The 27,862-nt window shown below is 40.1% G+C and overlaps 2 protein-coding genes and 1 long non-coding RNA gene across 5 annotated transcripts in view; 2 read left to right on the top strand and 1 right to left on the bottom strand.

Annotated features, from left to right (window-relative positions):
• Positions 1-14,691, top strand: part of LOC105842535 (uncharacterized) — an 81,243-nt gene extending 66,552 nt beyond the window's left edge. For all 3 annotated transcript variants that reach the window (XM_062676286.1, XM_021352468.3, XM_038020609.2), the window contains exons 9-17: positions 1,004-1,091; positions 2,766-2,825; positions 5,976-6,028; positions 7,403-7,471; positions 8,000-8,075; positions 8,829-8,958; positions 9,836-10,045; positions 10,714-10,831; positions 14,505-14,691. In XM_062676286.1, coding sequence (XP_062532270.1) covers positions 1,004-1,091; positions 2,766-2,825; positions 5,976-6,028; positions 7,403-7,471; positions 8,000-8,075; positions 8,829-8,958; positions 9,836-10,045; positions 10,714-10,831; positions 14,505-14,616 — 916 coding nt within the window. In that variant the 3' untranslated portion in view covers positions 14,617-14,691. The remainder of the gene's footprint in view (positions 1-1,003; positions 1,092-2,765; positions 2,826-5,975; positions 6,029-7,402; positions 7,472-7,999; positions 8,076-8,828; positions 8,959-9,835; positions 10,046-10,713; positions 10,832-14,504) is intronic.
• Positions 14,638-19,627, bottom strand: LOC101737660 (sperm flagellar protein 1). Its single transcript, XM_004932977.4, has 5 exons — positions 19,416-19,627; positions 18,689-18,898; positions 17,570-17,674; positions 16,410-16,555; positions 14,638-15,353 (listed from the first exon to the last, which is right to left on the bottom strand). Exons 1-5 carry the CDS (start codon positions 19,531-19,533, stop codon positions 14,784-14,786), a joined length of 1,149 nt encoding a protein of 382 aa, XP_004933034.1. The 5' UTR covers positions 19,534-19,627; the 3' UTR covers positions 14,638-14,783.
• Positions 19,628-21,275: 1,648 nt separating this feature from the next.
• Positions 21,276-23,479, top strand: LOC134201476 (uncharacterized). Its single transcript, XR_009976799.1, has 2 exons — positions 21,276-22,659; positions 23,109-23,479. It is a non-coding gene; the product is annotated as an uncharacterized LOC134201476 (long non-coding RNA).
• Positions 23,480-27,862: the final 4,383 nt, after the last annotated feature.

The following is a 27,862-nucleotide window of genomic DNA, read 5'->3' as shown; positions in this document are numbered from 1 at the left end:
CGAAATTGCTAAAGGATTTTTGAGAAGAAGCAACGTATAAAAAACTTTAACTTAAAAAAAATACAAAAATCAATGTTAAATTCACAGCAAAATAATTTTAAATGGCTATTTAAGAATGTTATTAACTTGTTAAAAACTTTTTAAATGCGCACGCTAATACACATTCGTACATTGGATACAATAATAACAATTATAGTAAGACTGCGCAAATAGTCGGTATTCCGGCACTTCGCGCTTTGTATACATTAATAGAGAGTCGACTTATCGACGGTTCTGAAGGGTTATTATATTACTGCTTTGCTTTAATACAGAAACAAATCAATAATATTTTTTTACGAAGTTCATTTACTTACACTATGTCATTCGTGGACATGTATTAAGATACGTATTTCATTAAAAACAATGGTAACTCTCTACTAGAGAGCTACGGGACTCGAACATCGAGTACACCAATCGTTGCGACATGATAATCGCTTTATCGTTGCCGCCGCTGACTGCTCCCCGAATCCTGATCACACAGGAGCCAGTCACCGTCGACGCCCTAGACACGTCCTGATGGATCCATCAGATCCAATAACTTTTGCCTTAAACGCCTTCAGCTATAACACTAGGAGCAGGCTTAGGGACCCCGATAGCCGTACTCGTCGAACTCGACAAAGAGGTCGACGTGCAACCTAACCCGTGCATCAGCTCGCTGAGTTTCTCGCCGGATCTTCTTAGCGGGTCGTGATTCCGATCCGGTAGTAGATTCATTCGCGAAGCAGTTGCTCTTGAGTTGTTAGGTCTCCTTCAGAGGCGCTTAGGCAGCTGTTAGCAAATACCACCCCTCTTGGCTGAGCCTTTGCTCGCCCACCTGTCCTGGTGAAACTGGAAAGGCCTCGAGGCCACCAGTAAAATATCAGTCCTAAAAAAAAACACCAAGCGTCTTATCTTTTCAACGCTGCCTATTTCCACGCACGATACATACAAAAAACGCGTCACGAATTGCCTTTAACGTTTGCAGAACTTCGAACGCCACCGGACAATATGCGGCAAGAGCGACACTCCTCGGTGCCAGAGATTCCATGGAAATAGCATCGACTACTAAGCTGGTAACGGAGATACAGAAGAAAATATGCATAATTTTATTTTATCATTGCATTGTCTACATCTAGAGATGGGCATGGACATGTGATGCGTAGAGAGGAAATGCATGTGACTATATAGGAGATATATGGAAATGGTAGTGCAAGGTAGAGGGGGAAGAAGTCGACCGAAGAAGACATGGATGGAGTGTGTGAATGAGAGAGAGAGAGGAGTGAGTGTGACAGCTGATAGAAGAGAATGGAATAGAAAAATTCGCTGTGCTGACCCCACCTAATGGGATAAGGTAAATGAGCTCACGGCTCGCCTTGTGGTACTTAGTTATGGGAGCCCATAGATTTATTTTTCCATACCTATTCGTAGGTGGTCTAATAAGCTATTTTAGTAACGTCCGGACGAGTAGGTGAGCTCACGGGCTCAGCCTGAGCGAATTTGCTAACGCTAGCCCTAGCAAGAGCAGTGGTTCCCAAAATTTACCGACGGATCGGAAGCGCGACCCGCTGAGAAGATCCGGCGAGAAACTCGGTGGGTTGGATCACATAGATATCACTCTGTAAATCCAGCAATTCAATTTTAGACAAGAGTTCGAAGTCTGAATTGAACTAATTAACGATGTTCCACAATACAAATAAAGAGAAACTCATCATTGCTGGTGGAAATCATGTGGGCTTACAAATCTTTTTTCTCTACCTACCATGATCCTCGGTAGCCCCGATAGCCTCCATCATAACGGGACTGATGGATGAGCTCAAGGGGCTCAGCCTGAGAGACTCTGCTAACAACTGCCTTAACAAGATCAGTTATTCGCTGAATCTACTACCGAATCGTAATCCCCACTGAGAAGAGCCAGCGAGAAACTCAGTGGGATCTTACAATCCGCCCGAGCGTCGGTAAATAGGGCGAATAAAGTGGGATACCTATAGACACTAAGTTTACAATTAAAGTGTCCTTCCAAGCTGAGCGGCAGATCGAGAAACGCAGCCCAAGTTTCCTAACGCTAAATTAATTTATAGCCGTCTCTAAATTAATTCAGATCCAGGTGACGCATAAAATTATCAATACAACTGAATGATACAGCCTGTACTAGCGATCTGCCATTAGTCTGTGGCTTAAGGAACATTTTCACCAAATTCCAAATTTTCATTTTTATATATATTCTTTACATAATATCGAGAGATGTAAGACTATTTGTTTTAAAACGACATTTCGCTTACCGTCGAACCCGTCTCTTGCGACGAAGGGCTCGACGAGCGAATAAACCCACAGACACAGTCCACTGAGTTTCTCGCCGGATCTTCTCAGTGGGTCGCGTTTCCGATCCACTTGTAGATTCTGCGAAGCGCTATTCTTGCTGAGGCCAGTGTTAGCAACACTCCGGTTTGAGCCCCGTGAGCCCACCTACACATTAGGGCGAAGCTGATATAGCCTCTCAAGATTATCAGCATAGGTAGGAGGCAGAAAAAAAAAGCACCATACATTGCTATGGACACGTTCACACGGTACTGTACTTTATATTATTATTGGCTAAGTGTAGGCTGCTATACTATATGGCACTATAGTATAGCGTAGTCTGAAAGCAGCTTAAAGTTCGTTGTTTTACATGACTTAACAGTTCAGTGTAACATGCCCTTAATGATCTGTAGCACTGCATTAGATACAATTTAAATTATCTGTTTTTTCAGCGTGAAAAATACAAAAACGATCGACACAGCAAGGTCGTTATCAAGGTTGGCGAGAGACGGGTAAGTGATATTTCGTTTTCCCTTGTGTTCCAGTTGAGCTGAGTAAAATGGTAGCCCACTGAGTTTCTCGCCAGATCTTCTCAGTGGGTCGCGTTTCCGATCCGGTGGTAGATTCTGCGAAGCACTGCTCTTGCTAGGGTCAGTGTTAGCAACTCTCCGGTTTGAGCCCCGTGAGCTCACCTACACAAGTTAGGGTGAAGCTGAAATAGCCTCTCAAGGCTATCAGCATAGGTAGGAAAAAAAAAAAAAAAAAAAAGTAAAATGGGTTAGCAAAAATCAGGCTACTCGAGGTTTTTATTTTTTTACTAGTTTTTTTTAGTATGAAACTAACAAGTATTGTACCATTTTACGATCCCGATTAAATGCGCGAACTTTTAATGGCACTTGCCAAGGCAGAAATAGATTGACGTACTTTTTTAGTGTTAGCGATTTTATTAGAAAAGCGACATAAGCTACCATTTATCTCGAAAAAAAAGAGTTCATTCCTACAGGAAACTACACTGATAATATAATTCTTTTTAACCATACGGGCGAAGCCGCACGTGACAGCTAGTAAAATAAAATCTATAATATATATAAAAATGAATTGCTGTTCGTTAGTCTCGCTAAAACTCGAGAACGGCTGGACCGATTTGGCTAATTTTGGTTTTCAATTTATTGTGGAAGTCCAGAGAAGGTTTAAAAGGTAGATACCTAAATATGAAAATGCTCGGAATGAAATAAAATTAACAATTTTGTTTTTGCTTTGATGTGTCCCCCGTCGGACGGATTCCTTTTGTTTGTTTTAAGTTTATTTTATAATATAAAAGTTTAGGTCTTTTATTTATCGATTGAGGCACTACGAAGTCTGCCGGGTCAGCTAGTAATATATATTTTTGTGTGACTAATAGAAAAATCGTATTTAAAAATTCTAGCAAAACGTCAAAAAAGTTTACGACCAAAAAAAAATATTGAAACGCCGACATGATTCCCGTCTCAATAGGATCCACAGAGACATGTGTGCGAAATCAATGGCGGCAACATTTCTAAATTGTATTCTGTGAATTGCCGTTTGTTACAACAAGTAAACTTTTGTTCTTATCTCCTTGAATACAATTGTATACTTTTTTTGTCGAGGTCACTATTGCCGTATATTTTTGCTATTCGTAATTTATCTGCATAAATAAACTATTTTATTTTTTTATTTTTTTTCCTACCTATGCTGATAGCCTTGAGAGGCTATTTCAGCTTCACCCTAACGTTTGTAGGTGAGCTCGCGGGGCTCAACCGGAGAGTTGCTAACACTGACCCTAGCAAGAGCAGTGCTTCGCAGAATCTACCACCGGATCGGAAACGCGACCCACTGAGAAGATCCGGCGAGAAACTCAGTGGGCTGTGTCTATGGGTTAGTTCACTCGTCGAGCCTTTCGTCGCAAGCGACGGGTTCGACGAGGACGGTGACCGGTGCTTGTGGTGCCTAAGAGCACCGTTAATGGATCAGGAGGATCCGTAATGACGTGCTTTGGGCGACGTCGACGGTTTACCATTCGGTCTACTGGGTCGGGTATGTAATAAACTATAGGGAACCTACTGAAGTAATACAAAAGTAATACCACGTGTTATTTAAAAGTGGAAGCTGTTTTGGCCGCGCTCCGCTTTTTTTCCCCTACCTGTGCTAATAGCTTTGACGTGTAGGTGAGCTCACGGGGCTCAAGCCGGAGTGTTGCTAACACTGGCCCTAGCAAGAGCAGTGCTTCGCAGAATCTACCACCGGAAACGCGATCCACTGAGAATATCTGACGAGTAACTCAGTGGGCTGTGTCTATGGGTTAATTTACTCGTCGAGCCCTTCGTCGCAAGCGACGGGTTCGACGAGGACGGTGACCGGTGCTTGTGGTACCTAAAAGAACCGTTAGTGGATCGGGAGGATTCTTTTTAAGCGCAAAACGTCGATAGATCGGCTTTTTAACCCTTCGACTGCCACGTAGGTCACTGGTGCCCTACGCGGCGCACTGAAGTAATTATGTCGATTTCTGCTACTAAGTGTCTAGATTGACTAACCTTGACTTCTTTTGTTTGTTAAAATGTGATTTAGTATTTTAGGTCTCTTCGAAATAGATTAATTCTCATTATATGCGGATTCGTTTTTCCCAGAATCTACTAGATATTCCGAGACCTTAATAAAAGTATCGGGGATAAAAATCGATATAATTACTTGAGTGCGCCGCGTAGGGCACCGGTGACCTAGGTATTTCCTATTATTCCTATATATTTCGTATAAAATGTGGAGTATCGAAATAGCGACTATTTGCGCAATTTGATTATAGATTTTATCCACCTAACGTGGGTGTATGAATAACGTTTTTAATAAGTTTATAACATTTATAAATAGCGATTGAAAATTAGTTTGCTGTGAATTCAGAATTGATATTTGTATATATATATTTTTTTAAGTTAAAGTATTTTTTTCATAAAGTAGTTTTTCTCAAAAATTCGTTAGTAATTTTTGCAAAATAAGCTCAGCACTAAAAAAAGCTAATTCTGTTATGAATAACTTCGAATGAATAAGGAATTCGAAATACAAAAATAGCAGCAAACAACAGAAATATTTTGTAGCCAGACATGCGGGCGCCTAATTATATATTGAAATCCGTTCGAAGGACCAATTTGAAAGACTATGTTTCAATCCCAAAAAAAAAAACTTCGGTCTTGTACATAAGAAGATTAGAACATTTATTAGCAATTTCTGCAAAATAAGCTCAGCACTAAAATGGTTTAAAAAAAAAATTAAGTTGCTAATTTTTATAAGAATAACATCGAATGAATAAGGAATTCGAAATACAAAAATAGCAGCAAACAATAGAAATATTTTGCAGCCAGACATGCGGGCGCCTAATTATTATTGAAATCCGTTCGAAGGACCAAAACTTTGTTTCAATACCAAAAAAAACTTAATTCTTGTACCTACCTAAAAGATTAGAACATTTAGCTTTTTTTTCTGGCAAGTCGTTATTCCCGGAAACAAAGAGTGCCAAAGATACTTTTTTTTTTTTATTAAAATTCGAGTATTTCACAGACCGCGGAACACAGTCTTTCGAAATTTAAAATAATCATAATTTTATTAACTTTTAATGCTACTTAGGTATTTAAACGCATATATTTTTCATTCAGACACCACAGTTTGATGAGTTGGATGGTGAAGAATTTGAAGATTATCAAGAGACGTGAGTCACGATTAATAACTTATATTATTAACTAGCTGACCCGGCAGACTTCGTAGTGCCTCAATCGATAATAAAAGACCTAAAATTTTGTATAAAATAAACTTAAAACAAACAAAAGGAATCTGTCCGACGGGGGACACATCAAAGGAAAAACAAAATTGTTATTTTTATTTAATTCCGAGAATTATCGTATTTCTCTACCTTTTAAACCTTCTCTGGACTTCCATAAATAATTCAAGACCAAATCGGTCCAGCCGTTCTCGAGTTTTAGCGAGACTAACTAACAGCAATTCATTTGTATATATATATAGATAACAGTTCCATTAATTAATTGAACAACTTCACTTGAATGTAATTTTAAACTTCAATAGAAATATTCCGATTAGTAAATAGGACTAAGTTACATTTCTCATTAACACGTCGCAACGTAGCTATTGATGGTATTCAAAATTGAATTCATACTTTTATGTATCAATATTCATAATAGTACCTCGAAAGATGTGTACAGAAAAACATAATATTTATGATGCAGGTAGGTTTTAGGCAGCCGCTTGGCTCTGTCCCTGGCATTGCTGAAGTCCATGGGCGACGGTAACCTCTCACTATCAGGTGGGCCGTATGCTCGTCTGCATACAAGGGCAATAAAAAAAATAAAAAAGTTAGGGTCACCACCCCAGGTACCACCCTTCCTTTATCTGCCGCAGTATAACTGGGTTAGAGCCCATGTAACAACTTTTATTGTTGTTGATGTCCATCGACTCCATTAACCACTTAACACCAGCTGGGCTGTGTATTCGTACACCCATATGAGCAATAAAAAAACTTATCACTGATCAATAAGTGGTTCTTTTTTAATGAGAGTAGACATAAAACCTCTCGCATGGCCACTTATAAAAAAGAAACATAAGAAGCAAACGTCAAAAATAAAAAAGAAGACTATCGCCGACCGCACCGCACGCGCTGTACACGCACACGCCGCTTATTTTTTCACAAATATTTTCATGGACTCAAATTAATTCTCTATTATACAAACTCTTACTGACGACCATATTCGTCGTTGCGCGAGTGATATACAAGTTTTATAGACAATAATTTAGAAGAGTGCCGTGTCAAGTCGCCGCCATTACGCGTCGTCCAGCAGTGGCGTCGAATTCTTCAGCCTGGAAGAAGCTAGCGACGGGTTGGCAGGTACGTCTCCTCCTCATAGCCTAGCCTCGGCCTTCCCCTCTTTTGTGCATCTTTAGCGATACTCGCCCCCGCAAAACTTTCTTCAAAAATATTGAACCAGCGCACCGCCGTGGTGGAAAATTTGTAAAGAGTTTTTCCCACTAATAAGTTATTATGTGCAAAGTAATAGCAGTTTTTTTTGCACAGGTCTGAATATCCAAAGGAAGATGATAAAGATGATAAAAATAACATCAAGCCGTCTCACTCCATTCTTGGGTGAGACCTAAATAACCTCTTTATGTGTATTTGTATTCTGTATGTTTTATACTATTATAGCAGCAATATTATAGAAAATGGACAGCGAAGAGAGTTCTCGATAGCGTAAAAGTTAGCTCATATTTGTATAGAATGGGGTCGTTTGCCTACGTTTACCGCTAGGGGCGATGTTCCAATTGCATACAGCATTGGGTTAACTTTTACGCTATCGAGAACGTTAAAAAACTCGCACTAAGCACACTGCACCGTATGTAGCGTGAGGAGTGGAGAGGTTTTGCCACATGTCATCCGACTTTGAAATTAATTATGGAGGGATCCATAATGCTTCATGAGCGGTATAACATGTCAAACGAGTTTTACGGAGAGTACTCAACGGCTTCCCTGTGCCCTTGGCATCACTGATGTCCACCAGCCGGGCTGTATGAGTTCAATTCCGTAAAACAACCCGCCTGTTTACAATCTACCCGTGTTCAATAATAATTAGTAATAATAAAACGCAAGTTTTGATTTGTTTATTTATTATTTCAGTTCACTACACCGCGACAGTTTACACGTAATACCTAATCACAAGCCAGATCAAGATCGCAAAATTAATTACGAAAAGGTTACGTATTATATTTCTTTGTATTTTGGCGCGCTAATTTTGACGGCTTGTCATTAATGTCAAAGTCACGTTATACGTCAATACGTCTCATGCGTCTGCGTGTAGAAGTTCGCAATATGAAAGCATTGGCGAAATCTAAAAGGAAACGCCATAAACCTAAGAGATAGATAGATATGAAAGCAAAAGTCATTAGAATGTCGTGGCCGAAATAACTCAATTGATATGCCTCTCTCATTTTCCAACCTTCAGCCACCAAAGCTGAGAGAATGATTTTTCAATGTAAATTCCGATCCGACAGTCGATGCATTCGCGAAGCAGTTGCCCTTGAGCAGTCACTTCTCTCGGCTGATGCCGTACCCGGCCACCCGTCTGGGCAAAGCTACCAAGACCTTCAGGATACCAGATATACGAAAAAAAATATCCCAAAAAAAACAATTATTATTTTCGGTCTCTTTCAATTACGACGCCATGCGATTACGCTGGTGTTCAAATATCGCAAGCGGGTACACCAAGATTATGAAAATATGGGTTCTAAACTAATACATGCTCACGAATGACTCTCACACAACGACCGATTAACACGTTGAAGGGTGGGGCAGCCGTTGTAACCATACTGAGATCTTAGAACTTATATCTCTAGGTGGGTGGTGCATTTACGTTGTAGATGTCTATGGGCTCCAGTAACCTTAACACCAGGTGGGCTGTGAGCACGTCCACCCATCTAAGCAATAATAAAAAAAAATACTGACACAGATTTGCCCAGCGAAAAACTGTAAAAACATGAAAGTGGACTCATTCATGGATTCCCTACCACCATATATGAAAGCGAATCCTTACGTCCATTTCAAGCAAAATTACGAACAGTATGAAACGTGCTCTCCAGGTGAGTGACGCCTCCATCCGTCTTCGTAACTCTTTAAAGGACCAATGTTTTGATCCCGTGGTTGCTCCAGTTATAGAGGAAGAGGTGAAAAAAAAAATGGATAGATTGCGTGAAAGTCAATATGTGTAAGAGGGGAGTGAACGAAGAAATGGTATATGATAGAAGAGTATGGAAGGAGAAAACTTGTTGCGCCGACCCCAGGTGACTGGGAGAAGGGCAGGAGAATGATGATGATGGTTGCTCCTGTTGTTTGTGACTGAGTTATTACCCGATCTCTGGTTAATCTAAAGTAGGCAGTGTAGGTACCATTGCCCTGCCTATTTCGACCGCGATCCAGTATTTCTGGTTCAAAACGTGGGCCCTTACAGAAGCATTTGTGTTCGGGCTTATGGGCAACCATACGACACTATCTGGGCCATTAGATCGCCCGCTCGTATGTGCCATTAAAAAAAAGTAATCCCAGCTTGGAGCTGTTTCGCTATGAACGCTTATTTATAAAACGAATTGCCTCTAAAGGGAGTAGGTCTATTTGTAGTGTGGTGTTTAGTCATCATCATCATTATCCTGCTCTTCTCCCGGTCACCTGGGGTCGGCGCAACATGTTTTCTCCTTCCATACTCTTCTATCATATACCATTTCTTCGCTCACTCCCTTCTTACCCATATGGACCTTCACGCAATCCATCCATTTCTTCTTAGGTCTACCTCTTCCTCTATATCCTTCCACATTAATAGTTAACATTCTCTTACCAACCTCATTTTCATTTCGTCTCATCACATGTCCATACCAGGGGTGTTTAGTATTCAAATATAATTTTTCCGCAAGCTCAGGGCAGTCTGCAACCTTCTTTACATTGCGGATTATCGAAATTTTCTAGAACAATTGGAAATTTTGAAACATCGTATTGAAGAGAAAAAGAAGAAGGACAAAATCGTTGAAGGCGCGATAGAGGAATGTCCTCTAGACGAGTGGACACCCAGCGTTGGAGGAGTAGCCGTTCAGACCTCGACAGATTCTTTAACTCCGCCTTGTACGTGCCGAGCTCCAAGTCCCACTCCGGCTTCCAGTATCCAAAGCGTGGTTAACGGTAAAACTGAAGATTTGAAGTAAATTTATTTTTTACTTATTTAAAGGTACCTATTGCGTTCAAGATTTGGTAAGGATAAGAAACTTATTTGTCTCTCTGATTCTGATGTGGAGTTATTGGACGAACCGTAACAGCTTCCTTATTAGCAGAATCGAACCCAAAAACATTGTTAAGCTGCGTGATAAGTACAAACAGCTCGGATTCACTCGGTGCTTTTGGGCTTTTCAAACACCGGTAGGGCTCGACGTGTGAAGTAGTAGCCCATAGACACAATATACAGAGTCTCTTTCCGGATCTTCTCAGTGGGTCGCGATGCCGATCCGGTGGTGCATTCAACGAAGCACTGTTCTTGCTAGGGCCCGTATTAGCAAGCTCTTACAAGTTTTTTTTTTATTGCTTAGATAGGACGAGCTCACAGCCCACCTGGTGTTAAGTGGCTACTGGAGCCCATCTACAACGTAAGTGCGCCACCCACCTTGTGATATAAGTTCTAAGGTCTCAAGTATAGTTACAAGTATAGTCATGTATAGTGTAACTATCTTACAAGTTGAGCTCGTGAGCTGAGCTACTAGTCCGTGAATAGCTGAAATAGCCCCATAGGCTACCAGCAATTACATTTGAGCTCAATCGGCTCACAATTGAAACTATTGAAAAATATAAATTTTCAGTGAAAGATCTCTTCCCGGTCAAGCGAGCCTTGAACGAAATCGACAAGAGTTGCTTTTACGATGACAGGATACAGTTCGATCGATTCAAAGTCATTGGCGGCGACGGCGGAGATAATGAGTGAGTCACTTTAAAATTTCATCAAGGAACGTTGACATATAATACAACATACAGTTTCAGAGAGCCAATGGACACATTAGTGAAACATACATATTAGGGTGGTCCTTATTTTTTTTCACGATAGTCCTAAATCGGTTCTAAAAATTCATGCCAAGTTATAGCTCTTAATTTTAATTTTAATTTTAACCCGGCCCCCCGATAACCAAACTTTTAAATGGAAATAACAGGGGGAAAAATCTGTTAGATATTACTTTGGAATTTTTTACGTCATGAACGGATGAAACGTACATAATATGTTTATGTATAGGCAGTCTTTCTTCAATAATCAATCCTAATTCAGTCAGCATTACATAGCAGTTGTCATCTTCGTCCTTCGGGAAAGAAATGGACGAAACATCAAAGTAACTTTTAAAGAACTTCAATTTCCCGGCAAATGCCTTTTCTTGTTTTCGCACGGGTAGTATTAACTTAGCCATAATATAAGCGAATATAGGTGATATAGTTAACACAGGGGAGGAGAGGTTAAAGGCCAGATTCAAAACTTTAGTACTATGTAGCTAGAAAAATAATATTGAGAATTCGTTCTATAGCGATCTATGGTTTAATAGCTTGAAACATATATTTTTTTTAAATAAAAAATAATTGATGAACAAAATAAGTAAATCTGAACGGGTTTATTTTCCAAATTTTCGGTTTTATTACCTGCTCTCTATTGCTTTGTTAGTCGTTCGCGCTAAAAACAAAAATTGAAACCGAAATAGACATTACAATACCGTTTCCTTTTGCATTCGGGAACAAACAAAAAAAATGCGAAAATTTCCGCCATCTTTCACCACCGTCATAACTAAAAAAAATATCTTTGTGCTAATACTGAACTGAACTTAAGTTATTTTTGAAATAAATAATAACATCAATGATTTGACCGACAGTTGATTATTCGAAGTGAAAAAAGGCCGCTTCTTTTTTGTTTTCGTACACAATATAATGCTGAAACAAAAGGCTCGCTACCTACCTACCTTTCTTCCAACCGTTCCTATGAACCGGCTATAAAATCCTTGTACTTTTTATTTGAATATTTTATGTTTATTGTCTACCGTCTGTACTGTTGATACTTCTATAAAAGCGTTTTAACATTTGCCGACTTATTGCGAATAATAAATGCGCCTGAATAAACATAATTTACTAAGACGTTGTGGAAATTAGAAGCGTGCGCGATGCGGCGCGGCGTGGTTACAAAGGGAAAATAAAAGTAATTTAATGAAAAGTTTTAATCTTTCCGATTCTCGCGGACTATTTACTATAAACAACAAATATAACAATGCAGTTTAAAAACAAAGGTAAAAACCCGCTCAGATAAAAAAAAATCCTCCTAAAACCTCGAGGGGCTTATTCTAGATTCACCGAGCTAGTAGGTCAGCTCACGAGGCTCAAATCAGGAGTGTTGCTAACATTGGCCCTAGCAAGAGCAGTACTTCGCAGAATCTACCACCGCATCGGAAACGCGACCCACTGAGAAGATCCGGCGAGAAACTCAGTGGGCTGTGTATATGGGTTAATTTACTCATCGAGCCCTTCGTCTCAAGCGACGGGCTCGGCGAGGACAGTGACCGGTGCTTGTGGTACCTAAAAGCACCGTTAATGGATCGGGTCAGATAGCAATCCAAACTAACAATTAAGTTTAACATTTAAGCAATAAAAAAAACTTATATCTTAAGATGGGTAGCGCATTTGCGTTGTAGATGTCTATGGGCTCCAGTAACCACTTAACACTAGGTGGGCTGTCAGGTCGTCCATCCATCTAAGCAATAAAAAAAAAAAAAACGAAAGTAATAATAAAATTAAAATATTGAACGCGCCAATAAACCGCAGAAGTTATTTTATTTGTGCCTGAAAACCGCGGAAACCGAAAAAGAAAATGCTATAGAAATTTTCAAATTTCTTGCCTCCAGCTTTTCATAAATGCTCCACCTATGCATATGCCCATACGTGGCTTATGGCACGTTTATGTTGTAGCCGCTTTAAAGTTTATAATTAACAAATAAAAAATACGGGTTGATCATAGAGGTATGAAAAATTGAAAGCAACATCAGATTTTTTATTTTAATTCATGAGAAAATAAAAAGAAAAATGAAAATCTTGCCAAAAAAATTAAAGTTTATAATTAACAAATAAAAAATATGGGTTGATCGTAGAGGGGTGAAAATTTTGGGTTGTATGTATTTTTGTATGCTGTATCATAAAAAAATAAAAACAAAAAATGTTGTCTGAAAATAAAAATACCAATTTTGGGGTGGACCACCCTTAACATTTAGGGGTATGAAAAATAGATGTTATCCGATTCTCCACCCTGACCCTGTACGATAAGATTCACGAACATTGGTCGAGCCGTTTCGGAGGAGTTCAATCACGCACACCGTGACACGAGAATTTTATATATTAGATATATCTTAAGTGTACCCTTGTACACTTTTTTGTTAGCAAGACAGAGCTCATTCTTTTCTATTTAATCAATCAACGTAAATATTACATTACAAACAAGTTTATTTTACCTAGTAATTCCGTCCTAGAAACAAAACAACCAACAAAATAACCGCTAAACGATCAAAACAAAAAGTGTTTCTAGGAAAATTCCGCAAGCCATTAGGCATGGGCTTAAACTAAGCGAGCTAATGGCCCTATTTATTACTGGACTTCGGTTAATTAGAAATTACATTAATGACGGTCGATAATTTGTCTTTTTAATGCAAATCCGTACAATGGTACGTTTTCTTACACAATAAAGGTATTGGATTATTAAGACAAGTAACCTTTTTTTGTGTGTTCACCTCTAACGATTTTGTTTTGCTTCGTACAATGTTTGCAATGGTTTTTGTTATCCCTTCGTTCTTTATTTATCGTTTGGTGGTAATTTTTTATGAATCAGCAATGCCACTTACGGTCACTTACCACACTCAAAATGAAATAGCTATAGCTGAAGAGAGAATAAATTCATCATATTCAAACTTATCACGTTAACAAACCAAAACCAGTATTTCTATCACCTGATGTTTTGCCTCTGAGCCATCGAGGCTCATGTTTTAATGGCCACTATTCGACTATGTCCTCTGGTTACATTGAAATAAGTCTGTCAGGCTATTTCCAAAGGCACATGGCTATTGGAGCCCATAGACATCTACAACGTAAATGCGCCACATACTTACCTTGAGATATAAGTTCTAAGGTCTCAGTATAGTTACAACGGCTGCCCCACCCTTCAAGCCGAAACGCATTATTGCTTCACGGCAAAAATAGGCGGGGCGGTGGTACCTACCCGTGCGGACTCACAAGAGGTCCTACCACCAGTAATTACGCAAATTATAATTTTGCGGGTTTGTGTTTTATTATACGATGTTATTCCTTCACCGTGGATGTCAATCGTGAACATTTGTTAAGTACGTATTTCATTAGAAAAATTGGGACCCGCCTGCGGAATTCGAACACCGTTGCATCGCTAGATACGAATGCACCGGACGACTTATCCTTTAGGCCACGACGACTTCATAAACGATGTTAATTCGTGTTCTACGTTGCCCAGTCACTTGGATTGTTCGTTAGGTGTTTATTATTATTACAATATTAACATTAAGATGTTCCTCAACAACAGATAACACATGAAATCCTTTGAAATTTTCAGAACTACCCAACCCAAATCAAACTTCAAACAAGCCAGATTTGAAGAGATCAGAAAGATACTCGAGGCGCATCCAAGTCTCCTTGAGATTTTCCAAGCGAACGCACACTGCTAACTTTGTAATGAAACAAATAAATAAATTAATGTACACTTTATTTCTAAATAACAACCTATTAACAAATAGACACAATGTGTTTTATTATTACATTTAGTAAAAAAAAAACTAGCAAATTTCAATACACAATATCTTTAAAAATGTCTTTGAAACAATAGCCAGACTTTCTAAGCAACGTAGCCAAAATTCTCCACATATCCCGCTGAATTAACGATCTCTTTGATTTCTTTATTAATGCTTTCCTCTATGGTTGTGACTATAACTGGATTTTGATCGAAATCTTCCACATCATGAAAGCATTCAGATTTCTGCTCAACAACTTCAGTTTCTTTGAACACATCGGACTTGATTTCGTGCACTTCCACAATAGGTTTCTCATGCTCATAAACTTCTTTTGTGATCGGCTTAGAAATTCTAGAACTATCTACAATTATAGCTGTTTCGTTGACTTCTATTACGCTAGGCTTAGGAATTCTAGAAGCATCTATGAGTATAGGTATCTTCGATTCTTCAACTTTAGGTGTCTTCGCTTCAATATTTTTAATAGTATTTTGAACTGGTATCGCTTTGTTCTCCTGTATAACAACTGTTGGGGTTGGCGGTTCATCAAACGGCACTGAAAGACTATTCTGAAGAGCTTCTACTTCTCTACGTCTATTTTGTTTCCTTTCTAATTGCTTTTGTAATTCTTCAATCCTTTCTTCTTTGAGTTTCAGCAAATTGTCTAGATGTTCGACCTATGCATTTTTCAACATTTATTTAATAAAAATATTGCATTCTACTTTAAAATTAGCTTCATCTATACTAATATTATAAAGAGGAAAGATTTGTTTGTTTGTTTGTTTCGAATAGGCTCCGAAACTACTGGACCGATTTGAAAAATTCTTTTTCCATTGACATTGTCCCTGATGAACATAGGATACTTTTTTTTTTTTTTTTTGTTTCATGTGTGTTTTAATGTTTCCGAAGCGAAGCGAGGGCGGGTCGCCTAGTAAATAGATAAAATAGGAGGTAAAAGGTAGACATACAGTCCAAAATAGACACCAGCAAAATTGTGGAGCCCGTTACGACGTGAACGCAGCAAATCAGCATGAGAGACAAGGTCGTGGTAAAGAAAGCAGTATATAAGGCACTACTACCCGTGCTGGTTCGCAATACCACCACCGAATGCTGGTTGCCGACCACAGCACGCTGGTACAATACTCAGAGAACGCCACTGCTCATTCTCACCACAAAATAACATAGTGTCGTCTTCCGTCAAACCGAATCGTGTGAACAATAAAGGCTAAAAATTTTTTTTGTGTTATTAAAAGTTAAGCGTTCATAGTGTTTAACACGTTGACTGCCGTGTAGGTAGGGTAAGTAGGTAGGTTAGCGAGGCCCTACGTAGGGCACTAAAGTAATCATGTCGATTTCTGTCTTCGATCTTCTTACTAAGGCGCTGGAATATCTATAATCTATATAGTAGACTCTAGGAAAGACGAATCCGAAGCTACTAAGATACATACATTAATAACAAAAAAGAAAGTTAGGCAATCCAGGTGCTTACCAACAGAAATCGACATAATTACTTCAGTGCGCCACGTAGGTCACCGGTGATCTACATGGCAGTCAAAGGGTTAAATGACCACATTAATACAGACCTTGAGACAATGAATGAAGTCTCAATTTCATTCTTAAATCGTCCTGCATACTTCTGCCCCGAAGCCGTCCGCGTCATTCCGTTTTTAATGGTGAAACAACATCACCTAATATCTCAAGTTTGTAGGTGACGTATTTATTTAAATACTTACCTTTTGTTTGAGCAGTTCAATAGAATCTTTAGCATCCTTAAATTCTTCCTTCAGAGTCAAATAGCAGTCGTAGTTGACCACTTTCTGTTGAACCGTCTCCAAAACACCATTGACCCTCGTCTTCACGGGCACAACGAGGATGTTTTCTAGAGAGAATAATACCATTTATTTATGTTTATTGATGGATTACTGCTGGCCCGGAGGCCTTTCCTAGTTTTCCTAGGTGGACAAAATTCCAAGCTAAGTGCACGTCTTCAAGTTTGACAAAATCACGTCAAAACATTCCAAATGTTTTTATTTTATTTTATTGATTAGATGTGTGGACGAGCTCACTGCCCACCTGGTATAAAGTGGTTACTGGAGCCCATAGACATCTACAGCGTAAATGCGCCACACACCTTGAGATATAAGTTCCAAGATCTCAGCACAGCTACAACGGCTGCCCCACCCTTCAAACCGAAACGTATTATTGCTTCACGGCAGAAATAGGCGGGGCGGTGGTACCTACCCGTGCGGACTCACAAGAGGTCCTACCACCAGTAAATGTCCAACATTACAAATAGATCAATACAATTCAAGCCAATACAACATGTTATAATTTCCATTTCAAATGGACCATATTTATATTAATCTAAGTCGATATCGTATAGGAAACTAGTCGTTTCTAGCTTTTTTTTATGATTGAAAGATTATTGGTGGCCCGGAGGCCTTTCCAGTTTCACCAGGACAGTTGGGCGAGCAAATGCTCAACCAGGAGGGGTGGGATTTGCTAGCAGCTGCTCTAGCGCCTCAAAAGAAGGCCTAACCACTCAAGCTGCTTCGCGAATGAATCTACTACCAAATCGGAATCGCCACCCACTGAGAAGATCCGACGAGAAACTCAGCGGGTAGAGCGAACTCAGTGTAAAAGTACTGGATCTCTATGCTATCTCCCACGTTTCGAATGCTTCCATTTTCATGAGCACGAAAGACTAAGGTTTTGATTCATTTGATTTGTAAAAATAGTTTTTACTATGTCAATCGTATACTGTAAACGGTTAGTCCCAAATCATGACAGCATAATATACTTATACTTGTTGACTTAGGCGGAGAGATAAAAAGTATTGGTTAAAAAAATTAAAGGATAAAAAGGGGAAAATAGTATTCAAAGTATAATTTACCATCTTCGCCGCAAGCTTCGTAATAGCTACCGCCGCTGGATACATTCTGCTCCGACTCCCTCATACTCTTGTTCAACTCTTCGTCGCGACGTATTTTGTCCCGAACTGTCCAGTAGGCACAACAAAACATTACAATCATTTTCGTACAAATTCCATTGTTCTATTTGTAGAGTGCTTTTCAATGGGTAAATTATCACAATTCAAGATTCACTTCAAGAAGGCACTATCTTTATGAACGACTAGCTTTTGCCCGCGACTTCGTCCACGTGGAATAGTTACTTTGGTATCACGCTAAATTTTACCCGCGACTTCATTTACGTAGAAGTAAGTATATTTTTGAATAATAGAATCCTACGGAGCTATTTAAGGTACCAAAATCATGCTTTTTAGCCGACTTCAAAAGAGGAGGTTTTATTAGTGCTCCGCTCGTATTGGTCTTAGCGTGATGTTATATAACCTATGGCCTTCCTCAATAAATGGGCTATCTGACACTGAAAGAATTTTTCAAATCGGACTAGTAGTTCCTGAGATTAGCGGGTTCAAACAAACAAACTCTTCAGCTTTATAATATTAGTATAGATGTTTCATGAAGCACATTTGTGGTTCAGAGTCTGGATGATATCTTCGTGGCTTTTTATTACTTATGTGGGTTAACGGACTCACGGTCCTCCTGGTATTGAATGGATACCGAAGCCCATAGACGTTAGCAACATAAATGCTACCACCGATCTCGAGACATGAGTTTTAAGTCAAATCAGTAAGTACAACGGCTGCCCCATCCTTCAAACCGAAGCACATTACTGCTTCACGGCAGAAGTAGGAAGGATGGTGGTACGCACCCTTGTGGGATCACAAAATGGCCTACCACAATATTATCTTTTGCTTCGTGGCGAGTTTCGTTGACTGATATTTTTAGCCTTTGAAACACCTAGTCAGATTATTGACAGACTGGTCAGACTGGCATTACTGCTTCACGGCAGAAATAGGCAGGGCGGTAGTACCTACCCGCTCACACTCAAAAGACGCCCTACCACTAATGTCTCGAAAGTGTTACACGCTACTAACAGTAACATTCTTCTGCTCCTCATTTTCCTATCCCAGTCTGAGTACAACACTAACCCATGACAAGTACTCGTTCAATGACCCCTGGAGCGCAATTAGCGAGCTGATCCATTGTGTTACAGCATAGGCTCAGCCTCAACTTCTTCAGAACCTTGCGGTTAAGCGTCAGCCAGTTGTTGAGCTTCAAAGAATGGCTGTTCCTCGGCGGATAGTTGTGCATTTCCACTAGTTTCGGATAATGAACGCTTAGGATCTCGGCTAGGAGAACTGTCGAACACGCAATTAGCTCATACATTCATTCCTTATTTTATTGTCTGTGGATTACATTTAATTCGTAGTAATGTTTCGTAGGTGTGACTATTTTTAGATGATTTTAAATCAGCCTATGACAGTCTCCAAGTCGAAAGACCTCAAGAAAGTCATGGAATCATTCGAGTCGCTTTGAATAGAATTCCCTTGAATAAAATTGAAATTTCGACCGTGTATCTCAAGGGATTTGCAATTTCACCAGAATGAGTGGACGAATGGACTCAGCCTTGACGAATTGGAGAAGCTGCCGGTGCCTCTGAAGACGGTCCAACATGTTAATGGCAAAAATAACCTACCACTAGATCGTCTAGGATACTAATTATTTTGACACAAAAATTGATTAGGATATTTGCACTAGCCAGATAATGTTGCAATATTTCAAATTCGAGATCGTATACTTATACTTTATACATATTAATATAATAAATTGCTGTTAGAACTTGACTAAAGATCTCTAACTTGACATTGGAATTACCAGCATCGGAAAAATCTCTGTTGATTTTCTTGGTCGGTCTAGAGAGCTTGAATGTATCCACCCAGGCCAGAACCGACTCTAACTCGGCGAGAGCTATAGGAGAGTCTATATTAGACATATTTGTAAACTACGTTTTGTATATTTATATGATTTTTTATTTTAATTTGGTTACGATCCGATAGTTAGACAATATAAATTTCCCGATTACGACAGTGACATTTGATGTCATTCGCCGATATTTTGCTACCAGTTTTAGGGTTAAAAAAAAGTTTCATTGTGATAGGATGAGCTCTCAATGTTTGAAAATCGTTTGGGTTATTCCCCTTATCGCCCTAATGGAACTACTAATAATGCAACACGATAAACAAATAGCATCTATACTAATATTATAAAGCTGAATAGTCTGTTTGTTTGAACGTGCTAATCTCAGGAACTACCGGTCCGATTTGAAAAATTCTTTCAGTGTTAGATAGCCCATTTATCGAGGAAGGCTATAGGCTATATAACATCACGCCAAGACTAATACAAGCGGAACACCAATAAAGAATGTTTCAAAATCGGGGTTTTAATCCCTTTTGAGAGCATCCACTGCGTGCGCTGCGGAAACGGTTAAAGTTTCGCTAAAGTAATGTATGAGAGAATTGTTCCCCTTTAAAAGATCTAAAAAAAAGTTCGCGACAGCATATGTCTATATGTTAAGGTTAGCTCACTATAACGTTTTCTATGCTAACCAAATTTGTTCTAAAATAAAGCATTATTTGTGAACTATTCTATGCGGACGAAGTCGGGGGCAAAAGCTAGTATTGTAATAAATAAAACTCAAACTCCCATTTATACAGCGTAATCAATACTCGATATTTTTTTCCTACCTACTCACTGGTAGCATAAGGGGCTATTCCAACTATACGCGCGTACGGATACCTATACGGAGCTCGTGGACTCAACCTGTGAGAATTGCTAACACTAGCCCTAGAGCAGTGCTTCGCTGAATCTACCACCGGATCGGAATCGCCACCCACTGAGAAGATCCGGCAAGAAACTCAGTGGGCTGTGTCTATAGTTTACTTTTCACAAGGGTTTCTCGTATTCGACGGGTTCGACAAGAACTGTAAACAGCGCTTGGAATGCCTAAAAGCGCCGATAGTGGATCGGGAGGATCCATAGTGACTTGTTTTGGGCGACAGCGACTGCTTACTGTGTGGTCCGCCGGATCGGGTATGTACTGGCTGTAAGACGTACTCGCATTATACGTTATAAAAGAAAGTTTTACTACCCTGCCTACCTTAACGCAAAGCAGCAATGCAGTATAGGACATCCAAAACACAATTGACTATATAACCTCATATCTCAAACCTTCATATTATTGTTACGCCGGTAAGAGTAACGCCATCTATTGCCGAATAGTTGAAAGATATCGAAGGATCTAGTAGCATCTAGAACGCTCGAGAAGTACAACGCCATCTATTGTCATATAGCGGAAACACATAATACTAGACTTTTGTGGAATATTCTCGACGATTCTAGGGATTTCGTCTCGACTATACAAGCGTTGTAGAGATCGCACGCAGTCAGTCAGTAATCGGAACTACTCGAAGCGAAACCGAACAGATGACCTGAAGCGAAGCGGAAGAAGCGAATTGAGTGTTTTAAAGTGTTTGTTGGGTGTTTTAAATGTTCTAAGTGTTGAATAAAGTTTTTATTTTATATTTCGGTGGAATTTTATTTATCCCGAACCCCAGCGCGTAACAATATTGTGTACCGCTCAGCGTTGCGTGTCCATTTAGCGCAACGAAGACCAAACATGTTTAGGAAAATTAATATACTTGACGGCGTTAACGATATTTATGTTATATAGCACGTGCAATAGGAGTGACTCACACAAGCCAGGCGCGCCGGCCGTGTCGTTCCACTCGTAAACAACAGCTGCAACAGAAGTGACTCATAAGCCAGCTGCGCCGGCTAGTATAAAAAGGCGGAACGTGCCTTGAAATGGACATTCGTTGAACTGCGCTTGCCTGGTGCACTTACTATATTCTTGTTACGTTGTGTGATTCAGTGACTGTTGTACGTACTGGTTAAAGTTGGACAAGTGTTAAAGTGAATTGTTACGATAACATATTTTTGATTAAATCAGGAATCAAAAAGTGACATCGTTTTACTTGGTGTTCAACAAGATAATATCTACCCTCAAGCTTACACCAGAAGTGAGATCAGGACTCTACTCTCACTGGCGTGACGTGTTTGAACATGTTCGAAGTACAGCAAAAAAAAACATGATGCAGATCAGAATACTAGTAGTGGTACGCCACAAGAGCGTGAATGCAGCATACGTAAGTCGTGTAATAACGTCTCTGTTACCTCGATGGAAGATCTGAGCCACGAAGAAATCGTCACATCTTACGTTCTGGCTCATGTTGCCCAGTTTGACTGTCGACTTCATCACATGGCATTTACTAACGGAAATACAACACGTAACAAGCTATTGCAAGAAATTAAGGCAAGTGCAAATCTCAAGTAAAACTTCGATCGCAATAATGGATCTGTCATGACGAGTGGGTAGTTCCGACACGAATCGTTTTTAAGCCAATGACTACTGCTAGAGTTATATGGCACTAGTACAGTAAAACAGGACATGAGACTGTAAATTGTCGCTGAAATTTTAGAATCTACTCAATTCAATACCAATAACACTACACGTTCGATGACTTCGGGCTCCAGCAAGCAAGCAAACAAGAAAGCAAGCAAGTTTCCGTGGGGATGAAAAATTGACACATCTGAAGTCGTCGTGACTTGTAAGATAAGACGTCCGGTGCGTTCGTGTCTGGCGATGCGGCGGTGTTCGGGTTCCGCTGGCGGATGCAGGTTTTTCCGGTGAAGTGCGTGCTTGTGCGTGTTTGACAAGTGTTCGCGGTTGGCTTCCTCAGTGTAGGAGTAACATCGTGTAAGAGAGGTGGAACCCGTAAAATTGTAGTTTGCGTGGAGGCTGGTAAGATTTGTTGCGGTAAGAAGTTTGCATGGTGGTAAAATGTCTTGTGAGTCTACATAGGTAGCCGGAGGTGAGACTTCCGCGGTCGCGGCCCACCCAGTCCGCGAGAACCGGGCAGATCGCCTCGACGGTACGGAGGCCGGCTGACGGGTCCGCCAAACGACGAGACCACGCCTCCAGCACGGACTGCCGATATTGGAGCCCCCGCGCTCCGGCTGCACTTGCGCTAGGGCGCGCCGCCTCGTAGGAGACTGTGAGGTATCATTGAATAACTGTGATCGCGCGCTGCCGGCGTCGCAGCGCGGCGACGTTCTCGTGGGTAAGGACGTGGCACCAGACGGGTGCTCCGTATAGTGCCATCGACCGCACGGGTACCATCACCCTGCCTATTTCTGCCGTGAAGCAGTGGTGTATTTCGGTTTGAAGGGTGGGGCAGCGGTTGTAACTATACTGAGACCTTAGAACTTCTATCTCAAGGTGTGTGGTGCGTTTGCGCTGTGGATGTCTATGGGTTCCAGTAACCACTTAACACAAGGTGGGCTGTGAGCTCGTCCACACATTAATACGAAGAGCATAATCAAACGAAATTAGATACGAAGTTTATAGGGCCGTTTAAAGTAGTTGAAGTATTGGATGGTGTCGATTTTATTTTGACTCTCACACATTCGCTTAAGGCTCGAGCTACTACTTGCCTCACAAAAATACAGCCTGCAAAACCTGAACAACCTCCTCATCCGTGGGCGCCCGGCTCTCGCCTGCAAGTCGGCTGTTACGTGTGCGGTGATGCGAGCCATGTAGCTTCTGGGTGTTCCATGCGCTACAAGAAGAAAAACGACACTGCTCCAGGTGCTGTGGCAGGTCCAACCAGAGACGTCAACGTGTGTTCCAGAGCTTCAGTGTGTTACAGATAAGTGGTTTTGGCTCCCCCTTTATGTTCCATTCAGGGTCAGAATGTAGTCTTATAAAACAAAGCCATAGTAATTTATTCAATGGTAAGCGGTTTCATGAACAAGTCACCGTAGTCACCCTAGACACGTCCTTACGGATCCATCAGATCCAATAACTCTTGCATTAGATACCTTCAGCTCTAACACTAGGAGCAGGCTGAGGAACCCCAGTAATCGTACTCGTCGAACTCGACAAAGAGGTCGACGTGCAACCTAACCCATGCATCAGCCCACTGAGTTTCTCGCCGGATCTTCTCAGTGGGTCGCGATTCCGATCCGGTAGTAGATTCATTCGCGAAGCAATTGCTCTTGAGTTGTTAGGTCTCCTGCGGAGGCGCTCGGGCAGTTGTTAGCAAATCCCACCCCTCTTGGCTGAGCCTTTGCTCGCCCACCCGTCCTGGTGAAGCGGGAAAGGCCTCCGGACCACCAGTAATCTTTCAATCATCTGCAGTTTTGGAAAACGATAGGTATAAGTTGAGACATGTAAATGGTTCTAGTGTACAAAGTTCCCCATGAAAACTTACGCGAAGTACCTCGAGGCCCGTCAGGCCTACTAGAAATTTCTGAAAATTATAGTGATGATGACGTGACGGCGTACACAGATGGGTTAAGTAATTGTGGGTGACTCACATTTATTTATTTATTTTATAATATTTTATTATAATTACACTACACAACAACACATACATACTTTATTTTATTTCAACACATTCATTTATCTCACAATCATACAAAACATTATTTACACTAAACAAAATAAAATTCAAAAGCAAAGTCAGGCGATAACCGCAGTATAGCGGCGGCGATAATATTTCGCGAGTACATCGGTGCATAGACGAACCGGTCGTCGCATTTTTACCGATCCACCGCCACCAGTCGAAATCTGACTTGCGAGCGCGCATCCCGTATTATCTTTTATGTTCTACGCCTTTTATAATTTTTGCTTTTCGTTTCGTGTACTGCTTGTGTTGCTTGGACTATCTGTTTCTTGTTACTTTCTCCTTCTTTCTTTATATTTGTGTTCGTCCTAAATAAAAACTTTATTGTCTCCATTTGCGTTTGGAAAGACATTTATATTACAACCCTCAAGACGACTAAACTGGTGACCCCGACGTGATCTGAACACGCAACCTTCTGACAGTCTTGTGGCAGTCTTGTGTCGCCATCAGCCACTGTCCGGACTGTTGACTGTTTTCCGACGCCTTGTAGTCGCACGGCTGGATACATCTGACGGCTTTGGTACCATATCTGAAGTGATACCAACATATGGATATATCGAACTTAATCTTAATTTAGGTTTACGTCGTGACTTTCCATGGCGCTTTGTTGTTGCTGATGTCACGATGGCTATTATTGGTGTTGATTTTCTTTCACATTACAACCTTATTGTTGACATCAGCAACCAACAACTAATTGATACTTTAACCAATCTTAAGTTTGTAACATCTATATGTAAAAATAATTGTCTTGTCACGAGTGTAAAAATTCCATCTGGTGGTAGTGGTAGGTATCAAAATATTTTGTTTAGTGTAAATAATGTTTTGTATGATTGTGAGATAAATGAATGTGTTGAAATAAAATAAAGTATGTATGTGTTGTTGTGTAGTGTAATTATAATAAAATATTATAAAATAAATAAATAAATGTGAGTCACCCACATCATCTTGTTCATGAAACTGATCTTAATGATGACGACTCTATCACTGACAACAGAAGCGACATTTTTGTCCGCAAATAGCGATACAGCAAAACATAGTCTGCGGGTAGTGATACAATGTCTGTAAGCTCAGGCACCTCAGGTGCAGGTGTTGGAAATGTAGAAAACGATGGTCGGTCTCGCACTATTTCTGAAGAAATTCCGTATAAATGTTCTGGTTTAAGATATGTTTTAACAAACGCTACCGTACACGCAGATTAAAAAAAAAAAAAAAAAGAGAATTGTATGTGGCTAGAGAGATGTTAATCCGGTCTAGCAAAAAAAAAAAAAAGAGGAAAAAAAAAGAAATTGTAAGTCATTGAAGGGTGTATCCGGTCCAATGACTTGGCTAAAGGGATGTTAATCCGGACTAGCAAAAAAAAAAAAAAAGAGAAAAAAAATGTAGGTCGTTGAAGGGTGTATCCGGTCCAACGACTTGGCTAAAGGGATGTTGATCCGGACTAGCAATGAATAAAAAAAAAAGAGAAAAAAAAAAAAGAAAAAAAAAGTGTGAAGTCATTGAAGGGTCTGTCCGGTCCAATGGCTTGGCTATAGGGATTTTCATCCGGACTAGCCACAACAATTAGCTACAGGGATTGCGATTCGGTCTAGCATTATCCGGTCCAGTACGAAAAACTGAAGGGATAACAATTCCGGTCTAAGTTAAAGTTAAAGGGACATACTTACATACCTGAAGAGTTTTAAATAAACTGGCCCAGGTATGTAAGCAGTCTGAAGGTTATTTATAGCCAGTATAGGATTTTCTGAAGAATTATGCGAACCGAACCGTACTAGATTGTTAATATCATAGACCACGTTTTAAGTTGCATCCGTTAATGTCAGGATGAACGAACACGTTTGTTGTTCACAGACATACCATAAGAATGCGCGCACGAGGACGAGCGCACGTCAGTATGGCCGTGACGGCGTTAACGATATTTATGTTATATAGCACGTGCAATAGGAGTGACTCACACAAGCCAGGCGCGCCGGCCGTGTCGTTCCACTCGTAAACAACAGCTGCAACAGAAGTGACTCATAAGCCAGCTGCGCCGGCTAGTATAAAAAGGCGGAACGTGCCTTGAAATGGACATTCGTTGAACTGCGCTTGCCTGGTGCACTTACTATATTCTTGTTACGTTGTGTGATTCAGTGACTGTTGTACGTACTGGTTAAAGTTGGACAAGTGTTAAAGTGAATTGTTACGATAACATATTTTTGATTAAATCAGGAATCAAAAAGTGACATCGTTTTACTTGGTGTTCAACAAGATAATATCTACCCTCAAGCTTACATACTATTCCTGTTGTATTGTGAAGAATTAGTAGCAGTTTTGCGAATACTAGACACAGCCGAATTTTCTGATGAAAAACTTTATTTTTCTGATCCGAGGGCCGAACTACCTACGAGGTCCCCGCGCCGCTCGTTCTGTAGGACTGGAGGGTCCGCCGAGTGTGGGTGCGGACCCCGAGCCCAAGAATGGTATTTAGGGCCGTACTCGGATGTATAACCTAACATATGAAAACGTTATATGGGTCCCCGGGCCTTTATTACGAAAGCCCATCAACCTAAGCACACAATCTGTACTAATATTATAAAGAGGAAATATTTGTTAGCTTGTTTGTATTGAATAGGCTCCAAAACTACTGAACCGATTTTAAAAGTTCTTTCACTGTTTGGAAGCTACACTATTCCCGAGTGACATAGGCAATAATTATTTTGAAAAAAATTAGAGATCCTTACTAAAACTCTAATAATGTAACCCAAGATGTAAAAAAATTATCTAAAATATTCTTTACATCGCGTGCCCTGCGAAAACTATTGACGATAGGATAAAATAATGTACTACGACTTTGTAAAACACATTATTATTTAAAAAAGTGTCGCGACAGTATATTATGTCTAACTATTATCGTTATGGTGCAATAAGTGTTCTTTTATTTAAAAAAATAAAACAACGTCAAAATTAAATATCGTTGAAATTTTTGTTAAAGACCCGAGCGGAGTCGGAGTGGGCCGCTAGTACAATATAAAATGATGTAATATTTTTTTTAATACTTAGATATTTAAATTCGAAGCACGTTCTTCATCGGTCGCGCACTGGAGTCGCAGTAAAAAGCAAACAGCAGTAACCTACATGCGTGTGACTTTCCATTCTGTGTGTTTATACACTGCGTAGCGGGTTTCATTGTTGCAACGCCTTATGGAATGTTTTGATACTTTCCATTTACTTAACTCACAGCAAGAGTTAACGACCGCAGAATGAATTGAAGCCAATTAGATGAAGTATAAATCTAGTCCTCTCTCGAATACCGTTGATAGGTAGAAATAGAAGGAGTCGGAGTGGTGGGGCTCGATGGGGTTTAGTCGGTAGTCGTTCTGCGGGGCAAGTGCTTCGCGCGCCTTTTTCAAGGCGTAGTCTCCTGTGAGAAATTGGGGGAGGTGAAGGACCTCGGCCCTTCTCTTCTCCCCTTCTTCCTCTCAGGAGGCGCCGGAGTCCGACATAACCCGGTCCGTTACCCCCCTCGACCGGGTATCCGTAAATGGATTCCCCAGCGTTAAAAAAAAAAAAAAAAGGTAGAAATAGAACATTTTGTATTTTAATCATAAATTAAATTTTACATAAAAATAAAATAATAGCTGTTTTTCAATAACATGTCTGGTGATATGTATTGAAAAGATAATATAAACACTTGAAATAAATTCTGTGAAAAGTAATCCAATTGTTATGCTTTCAAACTTTGATTAAATTCACTTCTAGAACATCGTTACCATGTTGAATAAATGATCTTATAAATTAACTAGCCGTACTAGCCCG

This window comes from Bombyx mori, chromosome 26 (assembly GCF_030269925.1).
Source record: "Bombyx mori chromosome 26, ASM3026992v2".
NCBI classification, from domain to species: Eukaryota; Metazoa; Arthropoda; class Insecta; order Lepidoptera; family Bombycidae; genus Bombyx; species Bombyx mori.
This window is presented reverse-complemented; position numbering and strand designations above follow the sequence as displayed.

Excerpts from the sequence above, each read along its gene's own strand:
- LOC101737660 (XM_004932977.4), bottom strand. The coding sequence starts at position 19,533 with ATGTCTAATATAGACTCTCCTATAGCTCTCGCCGAGTTAGAGTCGGTT. Across the intron at positions 18,899-19,415 it reads CAGAGATTTTTCCGATGCTG|TTCTCCTAGCCGAGATCCTA; the intron begins GTAATTCCAATG and ends CGTGTTCGACAG. Across the intron at positions 17,675-18,688 it reads TGAACGAGTACTTGTCATGG|TTCGGGACAAAATACGTCGC; the intron begins GTTAGTGTTGTA and ends CCTACTGGACAG.